We start from the raw sequence: 19,505 nt of genomic DNA on the forward strand, positions 1-19,505 counted from the left end.
TCTAGAAATTCTGTTATTGTTACATAAATCACAAATTCAAATTCAAAAATCATTATTTGGTCTGAATACTATTTTCAGATTTACAGATTATTGGATTAGATGTTTAATCACAATACTTCAGTTATGCTCATTATGAGAATGATCTCATTTCAGCTCAGATTGCCTCATGTGCTGTTATGGTTGTAGAATAAAAACCCATTTGAAATCGTGAAAAAGAAAGCATGTTAACTGAACTCCAAAATGAAACAGAAATAAAAACAAATAATGTGCCCCAAAGTAAAAGCTGGCATAATAATGGAGAGACTGGTAGGTCAGGGAGAGTTCAGGTGGTCAAAGCACATATAATGTTGCTTTAAAGCTGCTGTATTGCTGTATGAAAGTGAGTTTAGAAGAGTTGGGTTTCAGAAGATGACACAGTGTGTGGGAGACGAGGAGGACTGGGAGCCACCAGCCCACACAAAGCTGCCTGTACAAACCGCAACTCATTGCATTTTCCTCCTACATTCTCTCACTGGTCATTGTGTCATCTTCTACAAACCACCAAGACTCCGTGTCTCCCCACCGACTGCCATCGTTTATTGAAATTTAGACAATTATCCGGCGTTCACTTGTGTTATTGCCTCCAGTCAAGCTGTCAGAACCCCATCCCATCCTAGCCCCCCAACCCTGCACCCCCCCCCACACACACACACCCTCTCTCCAGCTGACACAGCAAACAAATACTAACATATTGGCGAGTGGGATGGTTGTGAAAGCTGCTCCCACCTATTCATCCGCCCATGCGTGTGCACGTGTACTCACAGCCACACACAGCAAACACACGCATCACACGCACACACACACACTCACACACACTATGCATGGAGGAAACAGGGGGAAAAAAGGAGCCGCCAGCATCTTGGATGTCAAACATTAATAAGGGGGCTTCACTGCTGCTCGTACAGTTTAGGTGGTGCATCTGACAGACTCTCTCTCCCATTCAATATCATCTATCATCTGCCTCTATCTTCCTCACATGCGCTACACAAAAGCACAAGCTCTCTCGCTCTTTCTCTCTCTCACCAAATCTGCGTTCAAGCGTCTGGATTTTTTTCCCTTTTTTTTCACTCCGGCAGCCTCCCACAGACGTCCTCGAACCTATCATTTTCTCTGCAGTGGAGCTATGGTGACGTATGCTCATTGCCAGTGCAGCTGAATTTTAAAAAGCTCTACGCCCACGCTCGATACCACTACAGCAAGCATAATTATCATAAACTTTCCTTGCTGTCTGTAGCCCTGCCGTCTCTGTGTTTGATTCCCCCTGACTTATTCATTTGCAGGCATTTATTCATTGGTGGCTGAGAGGGGAGGGCGAGAGCAGTCTGGCCAATTTGTGCTTCGTAAAATTGGAAGAGTATTGTGCCATCACCAGCTCGGATGTTAATAATAAAAAGCACTTGTGTGCATATTTTATTTCTATAGCGTAATTTTGTGAGTACACGTGTTCTTGCTTACACAGACGGGTTGGGTTCCATTGCATCCATAATGGATCTATGTCACTGTCTGTGAGGGATTTTCAGAGGAATGCCATTTGGGAATAAGCGCTACGCTACTTTGAAGAACCAACACATAATTTCGGTTTAGCTATAACAAGCAATCCTTTGTGTAGTTTCCTGTCAACCAGATTTTTCCTGGGGGGGGGGTGGGGGGGTGCCGGCTGTATCACAGTTGCTAATTTTTGGGTAAGCCGCAGCAAATTGCCGCTTCGTGTTCCAGAAGAGCCGGGTCGTCCCACCCAGGAAAAGAAGCGAGGAACTCCCACGCCGCGGTGATTTACAGCACTTTCCCCCTCCTCCTCCCCTTAAATATAAGGTGTAAGATTCCGCTTATTTTCCTTGTAGTTTGTCAGTCACAAAGGCGCGACAGGGGGTCAAACTCTGGCCTGTCAGTCTGTGACGAATCACTCCACCTCCATACGATGTTATTATGAAATTTTATTGACACGATTGGTAAATGCTGCAGGAATAGGAAGACACTAAAAACCTAACAAAGCTTGACAATAACAAATATATGTGAGATAAAAAATGTGACAAATTAAGGGATCATAAGGTGTTGGGCCTTATGACATCACACCATGAGCTGTCAGAACGGCATCATTGTTATGCAAGACTCTAGAGTGCTACTCAAGGCATAGAACACCATTCATCTAAAAGCTAATCCCTTTAATATTTAATTTAAACAGAACGTGTCCTTGTGTTACACAAAGCGTGCAAGGATTTAAATCAACAAGCAGCTAAATTGAAAGCATTATTATAATTATTCTGGTATGACTGAGGCCTCTGATATGACTGAGGCCTGCTCACACTTGCAATTTAAATTCCATCACCCCAATATATTCATTTCCATGTACGTGCTCACATGATGATGACACCTGCAGTCATTTTAAAGCGGGATATCAATACCCAGTGTCGATATCATGAACATCTCTGCCCTCATTACACCTTTGTGAGTCATTGCCTCCAGCTTTGGCACTGATTTGTCATGCAAGCCTGCAGGTGACATGTTATATTTTTACTTTGAGGAAAGCAGAAAACAGCAGAGGTGTGTGTGTGTGTGTGTGTGGGGCGGTGGGGTTGTGTTTCATGCACAACACTGGAAAATGCTGGTTGGTGTCATGCCGCTGCTGTGCATGTGTGAATGAGGTCAGCAACACCGCAATGAACAGCCGACAGTAACCACCTACCTGTCTTACGATAATGAGGACTGCTTCCTGATTTCCAGCAGAGACGGGTTGTCTCCAGCAATGCGGGTACATATGTGTGTAGCTGTCGTTGTCACACTGACTCATGTTCTAATACTGACATGGGGTTACTAATTTTTACGCATGTAGCAGGGACAAATCACGCAATCTGCCAGACGACACAAGCATTTGGCGCGCGCCGCTTCTGTTTCCTTATACAGCCATGATGGCGCAGTCTGTCACGTCTGCCTTTCTCATATCGCTTCCGTTCACTTCATGCTGTTGTGTTCAAGTGGTATCACAACTGTCGAAACTGATAAGAACCTCAAAGTATTTAATTACAGGCTAAGTGAAAACCATTCCCAGGTCGGCCACTTGATTTCTCACCTTTTTTTTTTTTTTATCTCCAAGCATGCATGACTTCCCGATGATGTTGGTTTAATTAAAGAATCTCATAAATCTCAGGAAATGCAGTTAGATGTGATCTTCAAAGCGTTATAGAATTCTTTGATGTCATGAGAGCCGGAGTGTGTGTGTGTGTGTGTGTGTGTGTGTGTGTGTGTGTGTGTGTGTGTGTGTGTGTGTGTGTGTGTGTCAAGTGTGCGTGTGTGCGTGTGTGTGTGTGTTTGTGTGTGTGTGTGTGTGTGTGTGTGTGTGTGTGTGTGTGTGTGTGTGTGTGTGTGACTGCCCCCATCTGGATGTGACAAGTAAAGAATCTCCTGTGGATTTATCTGTAAATGAGCATGCAAATACAGTTGAGCAACTTCAGTCCTAATTAGATGAGACTGAGTGAAAAATGCAAAGACAGAAAATCTAATTAAGCAGTTTTAATGAGTTTCCCTATCAAACACTACCTGTGCTGAATGGAATTGACTTTTTATTAACCAGTAACAAAAACAAAAAATATCCTTAGATCTTCTGGTTTTCCTCATGTACAACACAAAATTCTATTCCTACAAAAGAAACTTATTTTGTCTGCATCAACTATTTAGAGATTTCCTATCAAATGTATTTCAGCATCTTTGAAATCTGTTCCGGGGTGAGGTGACTATGACAGGTATGAGAACAGATTCCAAAATGGCGCCAAGAAACAAACTTGGCAAAACAACAACAGCACACTCATACGTGACGCACTCCACCACACACACACGCGCACAGATACGCGCGCAGAAGATGATTCACAAATCTCAAAACATGCTAATCCAGTTTTGCAGTAAAGCCCTCCCAGCCACCATCTAGATATGGTTACACTGAGGAAGAGGAGGAGAGAGGGACACAACAGAGCCTCTGTTACCTGTTGGGCAAGTTGTAATCTTAGGATTTACCTCAGCGCAGGTTCCTGTGGATGCAAACCACAACAAGACAGCAACAGGGCCGTGGATTGACTCTTATGCGGGACCTGTGAACAAATATCTGCATTAACAATTACAGAGAGGAAATGGCTCCAAGTGAAGCATGACACACAGCTTTTCCTGGACGTTTCCTCGGACTGTCTAAGTAACCGGTGGCGTTCTTCTCTGCCAGTAACTGCATTATCAGGCCTGTATGGTAGGCACATCACAGCCACAGCGTGCAATGATTTTAATACCAGCGCTGAGCTAAAGCTACAGAGGACGGACACGCTAGATCGGATGACTGAGCTGCTGGGAGGCTTTTATCTGTATTTTGGAAAACGCGGGAGGCCAGGAGAGTGAAAAGATGACCAACCGTTCGGACTGATACGTGATACTACAGACAAGGACCTGTTTTGTGTTCTCTGACTGTTTTTCATTGAGACATGGGGAAGTGCCTCTGTGGTTTATAGTCAGACTATGTTGCAGTGTTTCGGGAGTCGCAGGAGAAGTCGACACCAACAGTGGAGCGAAGACGGTTATTTGCTTGCTGATGAGCCCCATTTTATCCCAAACCCGTACTTCCTAGACACAGGTAAAGGCCAGCACATGCGGGGTTGGAGGGGGGGGTGTGTGTGTGTGTGTAAGTGTGTGTGTGTTGCCATTTGTATCCCAGTGAGCATTGGCATTTTAATACAGGGTGTAACTTCAGTGTCAGTGCTAAGGCATCAATCTTTGCCTGCTTATGCGCTCGTGCACTTCAGTACATTCCAAGCTAGAGAGCGGCGGAGTTTTGTGGATTAAGACCTCAGATGTTAAGAAATACTTAGATTAACTCTTGCGATATTGAAAACCTTCTCCTACACCGACGATCTCAACTGCTAAAGTCATCTCGAGGTCTATTTTCCCATCAGCCAGAGGAATTGATGGTGGTCAGATTCATCTGTTGGTGCGGCGCTGCTCTGTTGGTTTGGTTGCCATCTCCAGCTTTCTGGTTATAATGGATTTTCCGTATTCACACACTGTTCAGTGCTGCTGTGTGATTTCTGTGCTAAACCCCTCAGTGGGGAGTCGTGCATAATATGCTCAGGGATGCACACTCCCTGGGTTTAGATGTAATATGGTTTATGTTGTAATGACAGATTTCTGCAAAATACCCAGAGATTGTCCTGATCTTGTATAATATGAGAAAATATAATCGTCAAACTGCATCTGTGCCAATACAACGACAAAGTCTACATGATCCATTGAGGATTAGCTTGAATTTTTGTTGTCCTACACACCATTTTTCACTTTTTGACCACACAGGGGCAGTGTTCCAAATCGAATCAGATCACAGGAGTGCTGCAGGGTTGATAGAGAAAACAGATTGTGGTCTTTGCAGTACGAGTCCAGATATGATCTAACTGACCACAGTGTGATTAAGCACCAAACATCAGGAATAACAGAAATGCAGCACAAAATATGAAGGCATGTTCAGTGAAATATGCTTTTATGCTTGAATACTGATTATGGAGAGCCTGTGGCAACATTTTCCTCATTTAGCCAATTTACTATGAATTTAGATTTCACTGACCTTGAAACTCAATCTATAATTATGTCGCTATTAATAGAAATGCCATTTTACACAATACCCGCTGTTCCTGCCAGTAACTACCAGAAAGAATGCAGTATTTCCCACCAAAAATAGCTGTCAGCCAATCTTGGAATTAGGCTTAAGCCCCCCACACTGTGTAGGCTCTGTGGTGGGAGCCGCTGCAGTGTGTTGTTGCCTGTATGCTCCATTTTTATAATGCATTTTGCTGTAACGTTAGTGTTTGCTGAGTTCTATTTGTTAGTTTGTTCCCATCACTTATCAAACTGCGCTGTGTGTAAACTATGCAACATGGCAAGCCTTCAGTTTAATGCTTTTAGGTGGTTCCTTAAATGTGGGGGAAAGGAAAAAAAAGCACACAGATCTTGACTCTGGTGTCAAGTAAACATGGAAAAGTATCCCCCTCTTTTTGTGTGCTGCCTATGGTCACACAGAGGGAGAGCACAAAGAGTTCTTTAAGGCTATTTATTCTGGTTTTAGTCTTTGTTGATTATAGTAGTGGCTAACAAGCTCAGTCTTCTTTCAATCTCATGTTCGTTTTTGTCTATTTATATCTCTGGGGGCAGCGTGTAGCTCTGGAGAAATCAGAAGGGTGTGTTTAATGCCTGCGGGATCCACTCCTTGTTTTCCATCTGTCCCGGGGGTGGAAGGCAGCTGAAAGTTCAAACAGAAACACACTCCCTCATGCTCTGCATGGCAAGAGCTCAGAGATTAAGGGGTTTGTCTACAACCCAGCAAGGATTGCTCACTATTCGTAACATGCCAAGGAGGAAGGATGACTTTTTTTACAGGCTTAACTTTTGCACTACTTCCAGATTCGACTTTATTGCTTTGCAAGCGCTGGAGAGCCTGTTTTTCATTTGTTCATTTGCTTGTACGGGACAGGTAGAACAAAGTATGGAAAGAAGGCAACCATCACCCAAGCGTCTGTGTGAGTCCGCTGTGTAAAGGAGCCCGGGGATGCAGGTGGCAGCAAGGCTTTACTCAAACTTGTTTGAAGTTTTTTTCTCCCCATGTCAAAGGTGAAGGATTATACCTGGCATAGGAATTCAGGCTTCAAATGAAGAACTCCATTAGCAGACCTTTAACAGCACCCAGACTGGATGTATGCCTGCATTAGTGTGTGAATGAGCTGGAGTGGAGTGCCATGCTATTCCTTAGCAGTGGAACTGTGGATGTGATTCCGAAGAGTACAGCTACTGGCCAGGAGCAGCAGGAGAAAACAGTGTTCCACATCTCTGTCCTCCTGAAAGAGGCACAGCGTGATGAGCGAGTGTCAGAGCTGGGAATGGGCCGGGTCACCCACACCCTGGTGGAGAATTGCCAGCCAGGGGAAGAGATAATTAGTGCAGTGCCAATGGAGGAGAGCCCCAGGCAGGGCAGGGCAGGGCAGGAGCTCGGCAGGTGGCCCTCCCTCAGCCGCACAGGCAGAGCCGGGAGGCTGAAAGAGGAGGTGGTAGTGGAGGAGAATGAGGAGGAGTTGGAGGAGGTGGGGGAAGAAATGAAGACAGACAGGTTTCTGAAACAACCCTCCAAGAAGTCAGGTAACTTTTCACTGCAAGATAGAGACGTGGCAGAGGCAGCTGTAAGAGTTCCCCAGACGGAGACCCAAGAACACCAAACCCACGGTTTAGCATGCAGCTCTGTCCCTGGCCAGACTAAAGGGCTTATTCTTGGCGATCATGGGATCGTGTCTGGACATAGGTCTCTGCCCCGGGCTGTGCTGCGAAGGCCACGAAAGTATGAAACCCCACTCGGCAGAAGAACGGTGAGCATGTATGGCGACCCACTCAAGCAGCAAAGAGACTCTCAGCCTGAACAAGAAAGACCGCTGCGGAGGCCCAGCAGTGTGTGCATGCTGGCAGGCCCGGGTCCAGTCCTGTTGGAGGCCCAGATCCAGCAGTCCTCACTCAAGAGGGCAGGTGTTTTGGATAGCACCTACCAGTACAGGAGCAGGAAGGCTGAGTTGAGAGCTGTGGATGGCCTTATGTCTTTTGTTGCCCAGCGGCCATCAGGCCCTGCAGAGGTGACCCCCAGGGTCCGCCAGAGAAACTGGAAGCCAAGACCTCTCAGCATGACCGTTTTAGAGCTCAGGAAGAGAGGTTCTGATGATGAAATAGACAGCCAGAGGAGCAGCAGCCATAAAGGCAGTGATGGAGGAGGCTTTCTTAAAGGGGGCTTGCGTTGGAGGCTATTTGGCAAAGTAGCCCAAGATCGATGCAAAGAAACGGAAAACGACAAGGAGGCTAAATCTTCCCCTAAGTTGAACAAAACAGATTCTCCAAAAACAACACTGGGCTCTTTAAGACGGAGTCTGAGTCTGCGGATTAGGAGGACCAGAACTCGGGACAGACCCACTCTAGGGTCTGATGGGGAGTCAAGGGATGGCTCTCGGACTAACAGTGCAACTGAGCACACAGCAATGCCTTCACGACCTTTCTCCTACCTCACAGGGAGAACACTTCCACTTCCCAATGAGAAGGTTGAGGATAGGGGAATGCAGTATATTCAGTATCACAGCAAGGGGAAGGTCAAGGTTATGGAAGTACCCCTCTGTCCAAGTAAACTGTCCAAACCAGCTCCGGAAGAGCAAAGCATATGGCAACTCATAGCCAACCGTTTCAGGAGGAAAGAGCAGCCGTGCAGTGGCAAATGTGAATCCCAGCAGTCCCAGAGCAAAGACACGGGCCAATATACCCTGGCCGGGAATAAAGAGCCACAGTCCGTTACCATAGAGACACTGAAAGGCATTGACTTCAACAAAGGTCAAGGTAAGACCTGCAAGATTGATGAATGTATTTTTCAGTTCAGTCCACCATTTAGAGCTTTTCATTCACTGCACGAAAAGCTACAGTACAAGTGAAAGATGGAAATACAAGTCAAATGAAAAACACATGGGGAATTGTGAATTTGGATGCAGTTCAAAGACGTCTGGTTTCAGAGAACCCTTTTGGAATTTCTGTTTTGGGAAATGTATTTCTCCAGAGCTTCTCATGCTTGAACTGCCTGTTTGTATGAATTTACACAGCAACTATTGTCTTAAATACAAGTCAGTCAAAGAATGTGTGACAAGTACAAACCAAATAATCAGTGGCAAATAACAATGATACATTCTGCTCTATAGTACAGCACAGAGCCCCTACATTCTCTCTGTGTTACCCAGACGCGGGGCTTGTGAGACTGATAATGTTGACTACTGGACCTACACTGACACAGCTTAAAGCAGTGGCATTAGCACAGTTAGTGGCCGTAATGGGGACCCTGGCAGGGCTAAATTAAGAAGGATTACATTCTATTATGATCAGGAGAAGAGAGAACCACATAAGCCCTGCGTTTAAAGGTTAGCTTTGGCAGGGGATTGTCTTCCTCCAGTCGTTTAAAGAGCAAGCAGAGATCAGCAAATATTTGTAACTATCTGCTTTAGTAGATGTGATTTGCATTTGAGGCTCTACTTCCACACCTTCACTCCAAGACCATAATTAGTTGTATGTGTGCGTGTGTATCAGGTATTCATTCTCATTAACTAAACACGTAACCTTTAACAGAGATATTTCATTTTCGTGCATACATTGAGCTTTTTATAGGTCCTGAGGTCAACCTAGTTGATCTTCCAGTCTGTTTGTGTTGTCACATGACATGTTACCAAGGATACCTGTCCCTTTGTGGTGGAGAGTCAAGTGATATTTGTCTATGTGTTCCATAGCAGAGTCAGTCAGTCAGGCATTAGGAATGTAGGTGTGCCGATTAGCCTGAGTAAAGGTAGGTGTTCACTGCCCTGGGCGGGCTTGTCGCCTGTTGCTACCTGCATAAGTGTTTGACATCCGAGCTCTGAAATTAAATCCAGAAAGCTACAGCCCACATTCAACTGAATTAACACATGCATATACATGTACACAAACACATATAGTCTTTTATAGTTTTTCTTATAGTCATTTGTATTACATCATATGTTGATGTGTATGAGATCAGTGAAAGGTGGGGTTAAACAGGATTGAGGTGTTTTTAGTTGACTGTATCCCCACCCCCACCTGTGGATGAACAAAGACACTATTTTGCGAGTGTGGACGTACAAGTGATCAGTGAAGCGTGTGGTGGGATGTGGGGCTCTCTGGGGTGGAGGAGGGGTGGCCAGTCAGGAGGTCTGGTGCACTTCTTTAGTGAAGGTTGAAATACTGCGGATTCCATTGAAGATAAAAACCACCTCCAGTCTGCATAGGCAGAGGAATGAGACATCTCAGACGTCACTGATGGATATTTCTTCTCACTTGTCTGGACATACCGGTCATTATCTAATCACAGTGGTTCCCATACAAGTTCGGTCCGAACTCCTTTATCTCTAATTTCCCATCTAAATTTATTCATGAGAATGAAATTGACTTTGCTTTTTGGTGTGTGTCATATGATATCATTCTGAGTGAATCCCAGCCAACATTTCCTAGTCTGTTTACACGGCTTTGCACCGACCTGCCATTAATAAGATGGAGACTGTCTGCGTATTGGAAAGTTAATCTAAAAAATGCATTTGCTTATTTAATTCACAGCTGCACAGGAGTGAACTGAGCTCCCTGCAGGTATTTACATTTACAATCATGATATATAGACACTGCTGAGGACAACTGAGTAAACAATGAAGTAGTAATGGATTCTCACCTTCTACCCGAGAAACAGGGAGATGATTAAAAATCACTGACTGATACATCCCGGGCGTGTACGGGAAGGGAAATCTGTTAATAGCTGAAACTGATTGTTATTTGAGCTTCCCCAATTCTCAATTTCTCAGTTTGGGTTCTGAGGATTGTGAGCGGTATCCAGCTGTTTTCTATCTCAGAAGAAACACTTATCTTTTCAACACCAAGTCGATAAGCGTTGAATTAGCTCGACGTTCTGGAGACCACACTCCAATTCTGCAAAATGGCTCTGCACTTTGTTAAACTTTTGCGTTTTTTTTAGCAGAGGTGTGGGTACTTAATGCTCTTAAGTTAATAGCTGATTGTTGTCTCCAGTTCAGTTTGGTCTGACTCTATTATCTGTACACATTGAGTCAGTCACTGAGACTCAAAATCCAATTGGCAGAACTCAAGTTTTCTCAAAGGGAATTGAGAGCTGAACCAGGATGTCCACTTTATTTCAGAAGATCAATGCCCGTCTGAGAGCAACACAAAGCTTTAACGACCTTAAGTGTTTCATGTGGAAATTGAACTGGCGCGGTGTAAGATTTTTACGTTCTTCCTCACTGACTTATTACTTAGGCTGATGTATCTGGTCGGAGTTTCGGAGCTCAGCAAAACACGAGAACTCTAACTCTAGTCGGTGTAAATGGCTTTTTAGAGCAGTTAACCAAAGCAAGATGGTGTATGATGCTCTATGTGTGATATAAGTAATGATGTCGGGAATGTCGGTTGGTGAGCGGGATGGTGGGCAAGTCGGGGAAGTAAAAATACTTCTTGCCAGCTGAATTCCCAGTCTGTAATTTTTGACGGTGGGAAAGCGAGGTTGGAAAGCTTTTGTTAGAGCTCGAGTGGAAATTTAGACCTCAAGGTTGTCGTCTCTCATTCCAAAACCACTGCACGTACAGACGCACGCGCACGCACGGCCATGCAAATGCACCCACACGCAACCGCACGTGCAGCAGTTTTTTGCTCGCATTGCATTTTCCTTTCTCATAAAGTGAAATAAGCGGGGCGATTGTGCTTCGGTACCTCCCCCGACTGGACGGTCATTTTCATTCGAGTAGACACAGGCAGCGAAGCGAAAACGCTAACAAACAAAGCGGGCGACACAGTTTTCCCCTCAAAGAGACAAAGACACCGGTGTCCTCTGCAGGCATTGCAACTTTCGGGGGTGGGGGGTGCTTTCTGTTTGTGGGGCACAGTGATGTGGGGCTGCTCATACTTAAAGAGTGACGTAACACAGAGCACATGGATCCAATTAGGCTTCTTTCTTTGTAGTGGGGGGCTGAAATGGTGGTGCTTCATGTGCTCCTGGCAGCATGGCAGACATCAGCCATCTTCTCCATATTACAATTTGTTATGGGTGACTGTCTAATGATACATGATTTCCTATAAAGTCGGTATGTTTCACGATAATGCACGGGGTGTTAGGTCCCGTCCAATTTTGTGTGATAGCTGCAATTTTCTCTTCCTTTATTCCCCTTTTGTGTTTTACGTCCTTGGATGGATAAGTGGTGTTGTTGTGGTCAGGAAACTAAACGTTCTGCTGTTACAGAATTGTAGTGGCCAACAGCTCTATTTCTTTGATGGTGTTTGATGACATTTAATTCACCTGTGTGGTCATTTCTTATTTAGATGATAGATCTGAGTTTAATAGGTCAGTTCAAAATGCAATGCAATGTAAAATCCAAGGAAAGAGAGCAGCCGTCTTCTCTGATATACTCTGAATAAACTGAACTGCACTCGGTTTTCCTCTGCTGCAAAACTGGATCTGACCGGCGTCTGCTCGTGTCCCGACACGTCGAAGCATCAACCACATCCACATTCAGAGGGCTTAACACAAGGCGCACTGCTGAAAACTTCTCTGCCACACACAATAGCTGGTGAAACGTGCTTCAGCCGGGATGCACCTCACTCCTCGACTGCAACAACAGATACAATCAGAGGCACAAAGGTCACCAAAGAGTAAACATTCTTAACCTCTAAGCACAGCTGATAAGGGGGCCTGGCTCAGCTCCACTCAGAAATTAAATGTGTTGTACCGACTTAAGATGCTTTCTTCACTGTTTATACTTTTTTTTTGGCACAATAGCATCACCTGTTGCACACAGGGGAAACATACTGGCTCACTGTAATGGTGCCTCCCTGTGTGCTGTTTAAACATGTAATTGTTATGGTTGAGACATTGTCGGGGGGGGAGGGGAGGGGACCTATATTATACCCTGTTGCCTGGAGACAGGGAGTCTATACCCCTGCATTAGAGATTGTATCTACTTGGGGGGTTCAGATGGTGAGAAAGCTCCCAAAACAGGAAGGAAGGTGGTCTTATTGGTGTGATAGTTGTTATCACAGATGGCTGTGTGGCTCCTGCTTGGTGGGAAACGAGTGATGGAGCTTGTGGATTTGCCATTTATGGTTCTTAAATGATGTTTTGTTTTGTTTAACTGCTCTTTCCTACTGCCCCTTCCTCTCTGCAATTATCTAGTCAAGGTTTCCAAAATCGCATTGAAAAACGAAAACAAGTTGCATCAAGCCTGGTAATGGCTCGTCTTTTAAAAGGGATTAGCTAAATCCTCCTTGGAGACGCCGCTGTGTTGAAATCCTAATATTAAAATTGAATGCCTGGAAATTAACAGAGGTGTCTCAAGAGTTTAACTAACCATTCCCTCCGAATCAGTTGTGTGCACTGCAGATAGCATTGAGACGTAATTGCTGCATTATTGCCAGCTCTTATTTAAATCTGTAATTTACCATGTCTACACCTCATTTTAATCACATCCTCCCTCGGTAAAAAAGTATGACAAAGAATTCAAAGGAAAAGGAAACTTGCAAGACCGAACAGTATATAATAATAATCTATTGTCCTGTAGTTATGGTGCAAATAACTTAACATAATCCCACTGTTACGTAATGAACAAAATAAAACTTTCTAGAATCAGTTATGCAAGAATTTGAAAGAATAATTTCTCCTGTCATTTTCTTCATTAGCTGTAATTTCAGAGGGTCACTGTAATGTCAGTGTGCTTGACTTGGTTTTGTTTTGTGTGTTTTCAGACTCTTTTGTGAACAGCCAGGAATGGACATTGAGTCGGTCGGTGCCAGAGCTCAAAGTGGTGAGTAACAGAGTATTTTTTACCAGCCCGTCCTTTTTGTTTGATTTCAATGCCAGTGGGAAACGCACATTTCTGTTTTGCGCACTGATTTTACTTTTCACATGAGAGAGAACAGTTGTGGGTTTGGCTGGACTTTTATCTGGCGCATGCTGGGCAGATTTTAATGAGATGGCGTTGGCACGGAGATTGCAGGGTGGTTTGCAGCAGGACGTGAGATGAGTGACAGTTTTGGGCTAGACAAGTGACATGGAGAGGGTCTGAACCCACCCACCAGTGAAGTACAGTCAAGCCACTGCCAAATGCACATGTAACATCCTCACATGATTTAAGGCTTTCTGCCCCCCCCAAAACCCCTCACAGCCTTTTTAACTGCACCTGATCATCATGGCAGTTTATACAATATTATTGGATCAGATCTTTTTTGTTCTGTCGTCAAACATATCAAATTCACATCCATGTCCTTCCTTCTTGTTTATATCAGCATGTTGATGGGCAGCTTTCATGCAGAGGTTTGTTAAAAGGCCCTGGAAAAAACAAAAGGAAGCATCAGGAAACGAGGATCATTACTCTCATCACCTGGGAGTTACTGATGCTGAGCATGACTCATCAGCTTAGTAAAAGTCGGTTTTCTTCGTAATGCCAAACAATTACAATGACAACAACAACAATAACAACTGAAGTGCTTCTCAGTGAGGACAGACTAAACAATTCTGCTTTATTTTTGCCGTCTTGGCCAATATAAAGTCTGTCAACTGTTGAAAATATGTCAAAACCATTTCATTTCAGCAACACATTGGCTGTAGCTGCATGTTTGTAGGCTTATTTGTTATATGTACAGTGACTTCAGTCAGAGCATGATGATTTGAGCTACCAGATCTGGATCAATATCTGGTATCTAGAGTGTCTACAAGTGACAGAACATTCCTGTGTCCAGATCAAACACCTAACCAAAGTCTGTGCATACTTTCTATCGTGTTGATCCTCATATGGAGTTTTGGTGGCTAAATCATGTAGGAGCTTGTCTTTTACCTTCTGATCATTTAAAATCCATGTTTTCATTATAATCTACACTTCAGACCAAGATTCCTACAGGAGAGGAAACACGCAGCACCTTTTCTGCTGATAGATCATTTTGGTTTAGAGGAAAGCCATATACCAGCAGGTCCCAACGGTTTACAGTTAAAACAGCGGGAAGTCTTTGGTACAAGTCGATTTTTGTTGACTCGCAACTTTTTCTTAACTTTAAGGCTTATTCATTGTTGACACCGCTGTTCTGCCTCATCCTATGTATACTTCAATTAGAGAGTGGCGAGGTTGGAAAAGGCCTTAAACAGATCTTTTCTCTTGCGCCTCAAACGTCCCTATAATTAGAACCATACCTGGCTTTACCACCCACTAATGATCTAAAGAAGAAGAGGGTGATGGTGACTGGAGGAGGAGGAGGAGGGGGGAGGGAGATGAGGCATGTTGCAGCCTTTGTTCTTTCTAGACATGCTGGCATCATCAGCCCACCCTCCATCATGCATCACCCTGAAGGTTTCGTAGCCAGGCCTGGTCTACCCTCCAGGGAGAAGAAGCAGGAAAATGCTGCTGCTTAAGGACTTTTCCTTTCCTTTCCATTCTACTGTTGCAAGGATGGGCTTTACACAACCCGTGTAAAGGATCATGCTGTGGTTTTCATGTTTTGGCATATTAACTGCAAATAGCATATCATTTCAATTACTTGATAATATTTTTTTACAGCGTAACATAGGTTTTTAAGACGTTTGTCCCTCCAGCCAGGAGTTTAAAGGAACGTGCAGGGACTTGAAACCAAGTAATCACCCAGCGAACGTGTAGTCTGCTTTCCGTCAGCATTTAACAAAACCAGGGCTGTCAGCAAAGGGATATTCTTCTTATTATGTTGTTATGGTAAATGATAGAGGTTAAACAAACACAACAACAGGTTGGATCAGCTTTGCATAGCAATGCGGCCGTGAGCAGGGACGTGCTGACTCGGTGCATTCAAGGTTACTGCACCATCAAAGATTTGGGAGTTGGCTGCCGATCAACAGCCGATCACATGTTCACTCATTATTTATCTTCTGGGTTTGAATTCCTGACACTATAACCAGCTTAGGTGTCCATCAGCTGTTATGTAATATGAAGTATATGTGCATAGTTTATAGATAATCAGCTGAAACCTTGACAAACAGTGTTGCGCTCTTCATGTTCCCCCTGGGTTACTATGTACTATGTATGTCAGTAATGATGTATTCTGTCTCTGGGATTGCAGGGCATTGTGGGTAACCTGTCCAGTGGAAAGTCTGCCTTGGTCCACCGGTACTTGACAGGCACATATGTGCAGGAGGAGTCTCCTGAAGGTAAGAAAGAAACGTTTTTGATTTCAAGCTTCAACAATCAGCAACCAAGTGTGAAGCTGGTGAGATAACAGCAGGATTTAAACCCTGGACCTTCTAATTAAGAGTCTGATGCTCTACATGTGGACATCAGATTCATTAGGGGAGTCTGAAGCTTCGATCATACAAGTTGCAGTCTGCACTTCACATTTTTACCGTCAAGCGGTTGCTTTACTTATTACCACATAACGCCTTGGAAATGTTTTAGAACCAAATTGGCAAATAATTCTTGAAAACCTGATTACAGAATTCTCTCCCCCAAAATCAACACAATCCCTGTGAAACAATCAAAATGTTGGATTTGCGAGGTGAAGATAATCAAGCATATTGGCACCGATAGCCACGTTATGATGGAGGTTCATTCAGATAACACATGGCTCTGTTTGTGTATCAAAACCTCAGGATGCCAGAGGTAATTAGTGTTGTTTTGGTTTGCTCGTTTCATTGTTATATTTCCGCCAATGAGAGGAAGAAATGGTGACAGATCATCACATTTCCACCATGGAAGACCACGTAAATGACTCATTCCTCATCACAGCTGTAATCCTCCTCCTCTCTCTGACAGAAAATGACAAGGCACAACATGTTTCTGCCTCCTTTTTCAATTCCACTTCCCCCTCAGAAAGAGAATTAGATTTTCTTCTCTGTATTGTGAGGATTGTAATGACCTTCGCCTGACCCAGAGACGTAAAAACCCTCTCTGAAAGGCACAAAGGTGTTGGCAAACCGACAGTTAAAATCATGCTTCGCAGTGTTTCCTTTTTTCGTGTAATTATACTGAGGATGAAACATGGAGCGCATAATTAGTTTCGGGGCATTTTTCAGCTCGGAGGGAGAAAATCCTCGTCGCTTAATTAGTCCTCCAGAAATCAATGGCGACGATGCTGGAAAAAACAGAGCCGGGTGTTTGTCACTGTAATCAAGGAAACATGCCGGCTCAGATACCCATGTGTTGCTCTGACACCATGCACCTGACTAATTATTAGCATTTACTTAGGCTCTTTGTTTGTTTATATGGCAGTAATCCAGATAGTGAAAGTATTTACTCGGCAGTAGCGATTACGCAGCAGAGGAACGTTCCGTGGTGCCTCTTCCGACAATGTTTTGTTCCTTGGCTTTTGCTATGATATCTGGAGAAGAAAAAAAAGGAAGGGTACTGGGGTGCGTTACCATGGCAACACCGGATGGAGCTCCATCGGATTGTGGCTCTGTGTCAAGGTCTAAGCCTCCGTGTAAGTGGAGTATGCTCACTGCGTGTTAACCAGGCCTAGCAACTCACCATCTCTCTGTAGGCTTGTTATTTATTAGACTCCGTTTCCATGACGCCTGAATAACTAATACGACTAAGTTGTTTACTTTCGAACTCCGTCAGTGGTCCTTTCGCCAGCACGCCAGAGGGAAAGTGTTAAATGCCAAAGATTATGCTACTTTACCTCCTTTATTCAGACGTTCACAGCACATCCTTTTTATTAAAATAAGTTGCATTGGCTTAGAGTTTCCTTAATCTGTTCTGCTGCGTGTGTGTGTGTGTGTGTGAAGCCAAGTGCCATGGAAACCCAGTAATTCAAACTCATCTCTATTTCATTCTCACCCACTCAGTTCTACTGTGTGGTAACATATCCCTCCTCCTGTCCCCTTTTTGAAAACGGGACGTAGGAACACATAGTTTCTAAGCGCGTGTGTGTGTGTGTCAGAACCTCCAAGCTCAAAGCCATATCTGGCTGATGCCGCGTGAATGTCTCTGTTACGCAACCGACATCCAGTCGAACTTGCTCGCCTGCGCAGGGAGCTTGGAGAATCCCCGATTTGCCGAGCAGGCTGCCGTGGACTTAGGGAGGTGGAAGCGTGACTCAAGTGGAAATGTTGCCTGCTGGAAGAGGAACGCTGTTAGAAATGACCAGGCCTTTCTACTTCACGACTCTCTGCGCTCTTCTGTCTGTTAGAAAGTTCACATCTAAACAGCTTACATTCCCACTCTCTGTTATCTAGCACTGATGTCTGATAAACGTCTTTTGTGCCTCTTCTCATTTATGCATGTTTTCAAATTTCAACATCAATTTGGTATTCACAAGCCCAAATTCTCATTCCAAGGCACATCTCTTCTTTCCTCACCACTCTCATTTGAATCTTTTTAATCTCTGCAGGAAAGCAGACCTTGCAAATCATATGCAAAAACCAATTTACTGTGTGGTTATTCCCATTGGTCTCTGCTTTATCTGCTGCCATCTTTGCTCGCGGCGAGGAATATGCATTTGTATTTGAAAAGAAATAAAGAAACTGGAGGCCGTTTCTTCCTCACCACTGTCCTGTTTCACACACTGAAGGTCCCATTTCAATCCTCTCTCTGCTCGTGACTCATCTTTCTTCATCATTTCATTGCAAAAGTTCTGACCTTAATACCACCGAGTCAGACTGTGAGCGCCGTCCCAGCCTGCTGACGCTGGTGAAGTGAAGGTTAGACCTCACCAGGACTGAGGCAGCGCTGAACCGGTTCCCTCAGCAGCTGTGCATTAGACACGCTAAATGGCAATTTCTCACCCACGTAATTGGCTCCGGAGAGACCTGCTTTCCTGTCAGCGTATGATTCTAGTCAGTGGATCTAAATTGGAGGAGCAGCGATTAAACCGATACGCACATCTTCAAACTTTTACGAGCCGCATCGAGTTGGGTTTTGATATTAAATTTGGGTTTCCCGGCACATCCTCATTGATTTCCAGATTGAAGTACTGTATGAGTGATGTCTGATGTCATACTCGCTGTATTCCTACCTAAGACCAAAGTGAAGACGTTAACACGGATTAAAATGCGGCCTTTTCTCTGCTTCAGGTGGACGATTCAAGAAAGAAATAGTGGTGGACGGACAGAGCTACCTTCTCCTGATCAGAGATGAAGGCGGACCTCCGGAATTGCAGGTACGAGCGCCGACCCTGAACCAATGTTTCTTTACTTCAAACTGTCTGTAAAACTGCCATGCAGACAGAAGCTGCTAAGAGACGAGTCATCACTTCACCACTGGACTGTTTGGAACAGAATGATGGCACTCTGTAGTCACTCTACTAAAAGCACTTAAGGGACAGATCAATGATAAAGTCTAGAGAAAACATTTTTTGTGGTCAAAGAGACAATACACGATCATCTTTCACTAGAACTTATGCTTTGGTCAATAATTCATCACCTCATGTGAGGAGACAGGCTATCGATGTTGCTGTCAGTGTGAGCGTAGCAGTAATAAGCCATACTGCTGTGTTTTCAGACGTGGCTCTGATTTCTACCTGCATTATGCTCAGCGAGATTAGGGAATCAAAATGAATTCAGCTCAGTCGTCAGCTGCATGTATAATTAGTGGCATAATTAAAGGCCTCCATTATGTTCCTACTCACAGGAGGCTGAGCAGAGTTGTGGCTTGCCGGGTTGATTTGCCATTCATTCCCCCGCGGGGGTCCAGGGGTGATATAGAAGCTGAAGGAAGGAAGAGGGCAGTGCGGAGGGGATCGTTATCACTTGATTGTCAGTGTTAGTGCTCCTTTGGGTTTTCTGTTGCCACTTTCTTTTCCCCACAACAACGGCTGGTGATTATGATTAATTTCTCCCACTCGAGGGGAAAGCACTGTCCCCAGTTTCGTTATGAGCAACAGAGATGATCAGACTATGATATGAAAGGTAATACAGAAACATGTAA

General features: G+C 44.4%; 1 protein-coding gene across 4 annotated transcripts in view; it reads left to right on the plus strand.

Annotated features, from left to right (window-relative positions):
- The window catches only part of agap3 (ArfGAP with GTPase domain, ankyrin repeat and PH domain 3), a 100,974-nt gene that overhangs the window by 34,032 nt on the left and 47,437 nt on the right, over positions 1-19,505 (plus strand). For 2 of the 4 annotated variants that reach the window (XM_076144661.1, XM_076144659.1), the window contains exons 2-4: positions 13,369-13,427; positions 15,703-15,790; positions 18,653-18,738. In XM_076144661.1, coding sequence (XP_076000776.1) covers positions 13,369-13,427; positions 15,703-15,790; positions 18,653-18,738 — 233 coding nt within the window. The other 2 variants (XM_076144660.1, XM_076144658.1) reach the window with 2 other exon arrangements.

The sequence above is a fragment of the Genypterus blacodes genome, unplaced genomic scaffold (assembly GCF_046128005.1).
Source record: "Genypterus blacodes isolate CSIRO-AG114 ecotype Tasmania unplaced genomic scaffold, CSIRO-AGI_Gbla_v1 ptg000029l_1, whole genome shotgun sequence".
Taxonomy (NCBI): Eukaryota; Metazoa; Chordata; class Actinopteri; order Ophidiiformes; family Ophidiidae; genus Genypterus; species Genypterus blacodes.